Below are 8,461 nucleotides of genomic sequence, written 5' to 3' on the forward strand. Positions count from 1 at the left end.
CAAGTCCTGTAACAGTTCTTCAAAATCATCTACAGGACAAGATTCCGTAGAGTGTGGATTATCCGTAAGCTCTTGAAGGGCCTCTGTTGATTCCAGACTCCTGTTGAAAAGGGCTGATGTGTTTTCCCAGCAGATAAAGAGCCTTTGGACCAGATCATCAGGCAAATCTGGATTTTTTTCCTCGATTTGTTCAATGGTATCATTTACAATTTGTATGATATCAGACATTGATTGGTTGATTGAGGACTGCAACACAATAATACGATCTCGACATGGCTTTTCTAGAACTGATATAAGAAAATTTCAAAAATAAATATGAATTATCTTATGACATGTTATACTTTATTTAAAACAATGCTGTGAGTTATATAACAAAGCATGAAATATATAAATGGTGTTATATTTTTTTATTAAATGATATGTGAAAGGTAAGATAGACTTATATAACGTTTTAAATCATCTTAATGTACAAATTCCCAATTCTAAGATAGGAACAGTCGTGAGAAAACCTATCATACATAAGATGTAATTAATGAGCGAGGAATATCACTAACTCAGACAAATTCATGCCAAACATATACTTACTGGTCGATTCTTCGCTGAATATTTCAGACACTTTATTAAAGATTGTGATAAACTCAAGTTGCACCGACACACACAACGTGTAAACATCCGTTATGACAGTAACAAGGGAAGCCGATTCATCTGATGAAGCTGCTGGAAGATGTGATAATTCCTTGGCATATTCAGCCAATTCTTCATTTTTGGCCTCCAGCTTGGACAGAAGCTCTTCCATCTGTTGGACAGGACAAGCTCCTGTGCCACTCTCTACTAACAGTTCCACATTTTTGGCCAAGTCCAAAGTCGCAGTGAAAAGCTTTTCTAAATCTTCAGCACAACGGCCGAGATCAGCTCTCAAAGAATCTGGTATGTCTGGTCTAGACTCGGTAAGTATGGCAGCAACTCTTAGCAATATGTCACCCCCATCACTTAGCGACTGGTTGAGGGAGGCTTCAAGTCGCAGTACACCAGAACGACACTCTGGATTTTCAACTGAAACAAGAAAATTAAGTAACCATAATATTTTACAGGTCCCATCAAACTTTTCCAATGAATACTGAAAAAGGTTACCTAATCCAGCAGTAACTGATTCATAAATTGAGATGCCTTTATGTCATACATGCCAGTAGAAGTATCCCATGAAGAAAATCCTATTATAGATAATATATAATTTGAGTTAAGAAACCTTACTCAGAAAAATTCAAGCAACATATATACTTACTGGTGTCTTCATTGCTGAATATTTCTGACACTTCATCAAAGATTGTGATAAACTCAACTTGCACCGACACACACAATGTGTAAACATCCGTTATGACAGTAACAAGGGAAGCCGATTCATCTGATGAAGCTGCTGGAAGCTGTGATAACTCCTTGGCATATTCATCCAATTCTTCATTTTTGGCCTCCAGATTGGACAGAAGCTCTTCCATCTGTTGGACAGGACAAGCTCCTGTGCCACTCTCTACTAACAGTCCAACACTTTTGGCCAAGTCCAAAGTTGAAGTGAAAAGAGTTTCCAAGTCTACAGCACAACGGCCAATATCAGCTCTCAAAGAATCTGGTATATCTGGTCTATTCTCACTAAGTATGGCAGCAACTCTCAGCAATATGTCACCCCCATCACTTAGCGACTGGTTGAGGGAGGCTTCAACTCGCAGCACACCAGAACGACACTCTGGATTTTCAACTGAAACAAGAAAATTAAGTAACCATAATATTTTGCAGGTCCCTTCAAACTTTTCCAATGAATACAGAAACAGGTAACCTATTCCAACAGTAACTGATTCATAAATTGAGATCCTTTATGTCATACATGCATACAAGTATCCCATGAAGCAAATCCTATTATAGATTATATATAATTTGAGTTAAGAAACCTTGCTCAGAGAAATTCAAGCTACATATATACTTACTGGTGTCTTCATTGCTGAATATTTCTGACACTTCATCAAAGATTGTGATAAATTCAAGTTGCACTGACACACACAATGTGTAAACATCCGTTATGACAGTAACAAGGGAAGCCGATTCATCTGATGAAGCTGCTGGAAGCTGTGATAACTCCTGGGCATATTCAGCCAATTCTTCATTTTTGGTCTCCAGATTGGACAGAAGCTCTTCCATCTGTTGGACAGGACAAGCTCCTGTGCCACTCTCTACTAACAGTCCAACATTTTTGGCCAAGTCTAAAGTCGCAGTGAAAAGCTTTTCTAAATCTTCAGCACAACGGCTGAGATCAGCTCTCAGAGAATCTGGTATATCTGGTCTATTCTCATCAAGTATGGCAGCAACTCTCAGCAATATGTCACCCCCATCACTTAGCGACTGGTTGAGGGAGGCTTCAACTCGCAGCACACCAGAACGACACTCTGGATTTTCAACTGAAACAAGAAAAGTAAGTAACCATAATATTTTGCAGGTCCCTTCAAACTTTTCCAATGAATACAGAAACAGGTAACCTATTCCAGCAGTAACTTATTCATATAATGAGATGCCTTTATGTCATACATGCCAGTAGAAGTATCCCATGAAGCAAATCCTATTATAGATAATATATGATTTGAGTTAAGAAAACTTGCTCAGAGAAATTCAAGCTACATATATACTTACTGGTGTCTTCATTGCTGAATATTTCTGACACTTCATCAAAGATTGTGATAAACTCAACTTGCACCGACACACACAACGTGTAAACATCCGTTATGACAGTAACAAGGGAAGCCGATTCATCTGATGAAGCTGCTGGAAGCTGTGATAACTCCTTGGCATATTCAGCTAATTCTTCATTTTTGGCCTCCAGATTGAACAGAAGCTCTTCCATCTGTTGGACAGGACAAGCTCCTGTGCCACTCTCTACTAACAGTCCAACACTTTTGGCCAAGTCCAAAGTCGCAGTGAAAAGCTTTTCTAAATCTTCAGCACAACGGCTGAGATCAGCTCTCAAAGAATCTGGTATATCTGGTCTAGACTCGGTAAGTATGGCAGCAACTCTTAGCAATATGTCACCCCCATCACTTAGCGACTGGTTGAGGGAGGCTTCAACTCGCAGCACACCAGAACGACACTCTGGATTTTCAACTGAAACAAGAAAATTAAGTAACCATAATATTTTGCAGGTCCCTTCAAACTTTTCCAATGAATACAGAAACAGGTAACCTATTCCAGCAGTAACTTATTCATATAATGAGATGCCTTTATGTCATACATGCCAGTAGAAGTATCCCATGAAGCAAATCCTATTATAGATAATATATGATTTGAGTTAAGAAACCTCACTCAGAGAAATTCAAGCTACATATATACTTACTGGTGTCTTCATTGCTGAATATTTCTGACACTTCATCAAAGATTGTGATAAACTCAACTTGCACCGACACACACAATGTGTAAACATCCGTTATGACAGTAACAAGGGAAGCCGATTCATCTGATGAAGCTGCTGGAAGCTGTGATAACTCCTTGGCATATTCATCCAATTCTTCATTTTTGGCCTCCAGATTGGACAGAAGCTCTTCCATCTGTTGGACAGGACAAGCTCCTGTGCCACTCTCTACTAACAGTCCAACACTTTTGGCCAAGTCCAAAGTCGCAGTGAAAAGCTTTTCTAAATCTTCAGCACAACGGCTGAGATCAGCTCTCAAAGAATCTGGTATGTCTGGTCTAGACTCGGTAAGTATGGCAGCAACTCTTAGCAATATGTCACCCCCATCACTTAGCGACTGGTTGAGGGAGGCTTCAACTCGCAGCACACCAGAACGGCACTCTGGATTTTCAACTGAAACAAGAAAAGTAAGTAACCATAATATTTTGCAGGTCCCTTCAAACTTTTCCAATGAATACAGAAACAGGTAACCTATTCCAACAGTAACTTATTCATACAATGAGATGCCTTTATGTCATAAATGCCAGTAGAAGTATCCCATGAAGAAAATCCTATTATAGATAATATATAATTTGAGTTAAGAAACCTCGCTTAGAGAAATTCAAGCTACATATATACTTACTGGTGTCTTCATTGCTGAATATTTCTGACACTTCATCAAAGATTGTGATAAACTCAACTTGCACTGACACACACAATGTGTAAACATCCGTTATGACAGTAACAAGGGAAGCCGATTCATCTGATGAAGCTGCTGGGAGCTGTGATAACTCCTTGGCATATTCAGCCAATTCTTCATTTTTGGCCTCCAGATTGGACAGAAGCTCTTCCATCTGTTGGACAGGACAAGCTCCTGTGCCACTCTCTACTAACAGTCCAACATTTTTGGCCAAGTCCAAAATCGCAGTGAAAAGCTTTTCTAAATCTTCAGCACAACGGCCGAGATCAGCTCTCAAAGAATCTGGTATGTCTGGTCTAGACTCGGTAAGTATGGCAGCAACTCTTAGCAATATATCACCCCCATCACTTAGCGACTGGTTGAGGGAGGCTTCAACTCGCAGCACACCAGAACGACACTCTGGATTTTCAACTGAAACAAGAAAATTAAGTAACCATAATATTTTGCAGGTCCCATCAAACTTTTCCAATGAATACAGAAACAGGTAACCTATTCCAGCAGTAACTTATTCATATAATGAGATGCCTTTATGTCATACATGCCAGTAGAAGTATCCCATGAAGAAAATCCTATTATAGATAATATATGATTTGAGTTAAGAAACCTCGCTCAGAGAAATTCAAGCTACATATATACTTACTGGTGTCTTCATTGCTGAATATTTCTGACACTTCATCAAAGATTGTGTTAAATTCAAGTTGCACTGACACACACAATGTGTAAACATCCGTTATAACAGTAACAAGGGAAGCCGATTCATCTGATGAAGCTGCTGGAAGCTGTGATAACTCCTGGGCATATTCAGCTAATTCTTCATTTTTGGCCTCCAGATTGGACAGAAGCTCTTCCATCTGTTGGACAGGACAAGCTCCTGTGCCACTCTCTACTAACAGTCCCACGCTTTTGGCCAAGTCCAAAGTTGAAGTGAAAAGTGTTTCCAAGTCTACAGCACAACGGCCGAGATCAGCTCTCAAAGAATCTGGTATATCTGGTCTATTCTCATCAAGTATGGCAGCAACTCTCAGCAATATGTCACCCCCATCACTTAGCGTCTGGTTGAGGGAGGCTTCAAGTCGCAGCACACCAGAACGACACTCTTGATTTTCAACTGAAACAAGAAAATTAAGTAACCATAATATTTTGCAGGTCCCATCAAATTTTTCAAATCAACAGAGAAACAGGTAACCCATTCCAACAGTAACTGATTCATAAATTGAGATCCTTTATGTCATACATACATACAAGTATCCCATGAAGCAAATCCTATTATAGATAATATATAATTTGAGTTAAGAAACCTCGCTCAGATAAATTCAAGCTACATATATACTTACTGGTGTCTTCATTGCTGAATATTTCTGACACTTCATCAAAGATTGTGATAAATTCAAGTTGCACCGACACACACAATGTGTAAACATCCGTTATGACAGTAACAAGGGAAGTCGATTCATCTGATGAAGCTGCTGGAAGTTGTGATAACTCCTGGGCATATTCAGCCAATTCTTCATTTTTGGCCTCCAGCTTGGACAGAAGCTCTTCCATCTGTTGGACAGGACAAGCTCCTGTGCCACTCTCTACTAACAGTCCAACATTTTTGGCCAAGTCCAAAGTCGCAGTGAAAAGACTTTCCAAGTCTACAGCACAACGGCCGAGATCAGCTCTCAAAGAATCTGGTATATCTGGTCTATTGTCATTAAGTATGGCAGAAACTCTCAGCAATATGTCACCCCCATCACTTAGTGACTGGTTGAGGGAGGCTTCAACTCGCAGCACACCAGAACGACACTCTGGATTTTCAACTGAAACTAGAAAATTAAGTAACCATAATATTTTGCAGGTCCCATCAAATTTTTCAAATCAACAGAGAAACGGGTAACCTATTCCAGCAGTAACTGATTCATAAATTGAGATCCTTTATGTCATACATGCATACAAGTATCCCATGAAGCAAATCCTATTATAGATTATATATAATTTGAGTTAAGAAACCTTGCTCAGAGAAATTCAAGCTATATATATACTTACTGGTGTCTTCATTGCTGAATATATCTGACACTTCATCAAAGATTGTGATAAACTCAACTTGCACCGACACACACAACGTGTAAACATCCGTTATGACAGCAACAAGGGAAGCTGATTCATCTGATGAAGCTGCTGGAAGCTGTGATAACTCCTTGGCATATTCAGCTAATTCTTCATTTTTGGCCTCCAGATTGAACAGAAGCTCTTCCATCTGTTGGACAGGACAAGCTCCTGTGCCACTCTCTACTAACAGTCCAACTCTTTTGGCCAAGTCCAAAGTCGCAGTGAAAAGCTTTTCTAAATCTTCAGCACAACGGCTGAGATCAGCTCTCAAAGAATCTGGTATGTCTGGTCTAGACTCGGTAAGTATGGCAGCAACTCTTAGCAATATGTCACCCCCATCACTTAGCGACTGGTTAAGGGAGGCTTCAACTCGCAGCACACCAGAACGACACTCGGGATTTTCAACTGAAACAAGAAAATTAAGTAACCATAATATTTTACAGGTCCCATCAAACTTTTCCAATGAATACAGAAACAGGTAACCTATTCCAGCAGTAACTTATTCATATAATGAGATGCCTTTATGTCATACATGCTAGTAGAAGTATCACACGAAGGAAATCCTATTATAGATAATATATAATTTGAGTTGAGAAACCTCGCTCAGATAAATTCAAGCTACATATATACTTACTGGTGTCTTCATTGCTGAATATTTCTGACACTTCATCAAAGATTGTGATAAACTCAACTTGCACCGACACACACAACGTGTAAACATCCGTTATGACAGTAACAAGGGAAGCCAATTCATCTGATGAAGCTGCTGGAAGTTGTGATAACTCCTGGGCATATTCAGCCAATTCTTCATTTTTGGCCTCCAGATTGAACAGAAGCTCTTCCATCTGTTGGACAGGACAAGCTCCTGTGCCACTCTCTACTAACAGTTCCACATTTTTGGCCAAGTCCAAAATCGCATTGAAAAGCTGTTCCAAGTCTACAGCACAATGGCTGAGATCATCTTTCAGAGAATGTGGTAGATCTGGTTCATTCTCATTAAGTATGGCAGCAACTCTCAGCAATATGTCACCCCCGTCACTTAGCGACTGGTTGAGGGAGGCTTGAAGTTGCAGCACACCAGAACGACACTCTGGATTTTCAACTGAAACGAGGATATTAATTCACCATAATGTTTTCCAGGTCCTACCATATTTTCATATGAAGAGCAAAACAGCTATCCTCTTTCAGCAGTTACTAATTCATGTAACCAGATATCTGTAATTTATACATGCCAATATATGTATCACATGAAGTAAATCCTAATATGAAAAATTTGTAATTTATGAGATAAGGGACATTGCTGACTCAGAGAAATTCATGCCACCTATGTACTTACATGTCTGTTCATTGTTGAATGTTTCTGACACTTCATCAAAGATTGTGATGAACTGAAGTTGCACTGACACACAGAACCAATAAACATCGGTTATTACAGTGACAAAGGAAGATGATTCTTCTGATGAAGCTGCTGGAAGCTGTGATAACTTATCAGCATTTTCAGCTAATTCTTCGTTTTTGGCCTCTAGGTCAGACAGAAGCTCTTCCATCTGTTGGACAGGACAAGCTCCTGTGCCACTCTGTACTAACAATCCTACATTTTTGGCCAATTCCAAAGTCGCACTGAAAAGCCGTTCCAAGTCTGCAGCACAACGGCTGAGATCATCTCTCAGAGAATCTGGTATGTCTGGTCTAGACTCGGTAAGTATTGCAGCAACTCTCAGCAATATGTCACCCCCATCACTTAGCGACTGGTTGAGGGAGGCTTTAAGTCGTAGAACACCAGATCGACACTCTGGATTTTCAACTGAAACAAGAAAATTAAGTAATCATAATATTCAGCAGGTTCCTATTTACTTACTGGTCTCTTCATTGCTGAATATTTCTGACACTTCATCAAAGATTGTGATGAACTCAAGTTGCACTTATACACAGAGCCAGTAAACATCGGCTATGACAATGACAAGGGAAGTCGATTCATCTGATGAAGCTGCTGGAAGCTGTGATAAGTCATCAGCATATTCAGCCAATTCTTTATTTTTGGCTTCCAGTTTAAAAAGAAGCTCTTCCATTTGTTGGACAGGACAAGTTCCTGTACCACTCTCTACTAACAGTCCCACATTTTTAGCCAAGTTCAAAGTCGCAGTAAAAAGCCCTTCTAAGTCTGCAGCACATTGTCTGAGATCATCTCTCAGAGAATGTGGTATCTCTGGTCTAGACTCGTTAAGTATGGTAGCAACTCTCAGCAA

At 39.7% G+C, this 8,461-nt stretch overlaps 1 protein-coding gene across 1 annotated transcript in view; it reads right to left on the reverse strand.

Annotated features, from left to right (window-relative positions):
* The window catches only part of LOC147471215 (uncharacterized), a 1,985-nt gene extending 1,157 nt beyond the window's left edge, over window positions 1-828 (reverse strand). The window contains exons 1-2 of the mRNA XM_086539401.1: window positions 586-828; window positions 1-287 (exon numbers count right to left, since the gene is read on the reverse strand). The exon at window positions 1-287 is cut by the window's left edge and continues 1,157 nt beyond it. Of these exons, the coding sequence (XP_086395527.1) occupies window positions 1-287; window positions 586-796 (498 nt within the window). The 5' untranslated portion in view covers window positions 797-828. The remainder of the gene's footprint in view (window positions 288-585) is intronic.
* Window positions 829-8,461: the final 7,633 nt, after the last annotated feature.

The sequence above is a fragment of the Penaeus japonicus genome, unplaced genomic scaffold (genome assembly GCF_977035675.1).
Source record: "Penaeus japonicus unplaced genomic scaffold, GWHDUDI00000001_assembly GWHDUDI00000009, whole genome shotgun sequence".
Classification (NCBI taxonomy): Eukaryota; Metazoa; Arthropoda; class Malacostraca; order Decapoda; family Penaeidae; genus Penaeus; species Penaeus japonicus.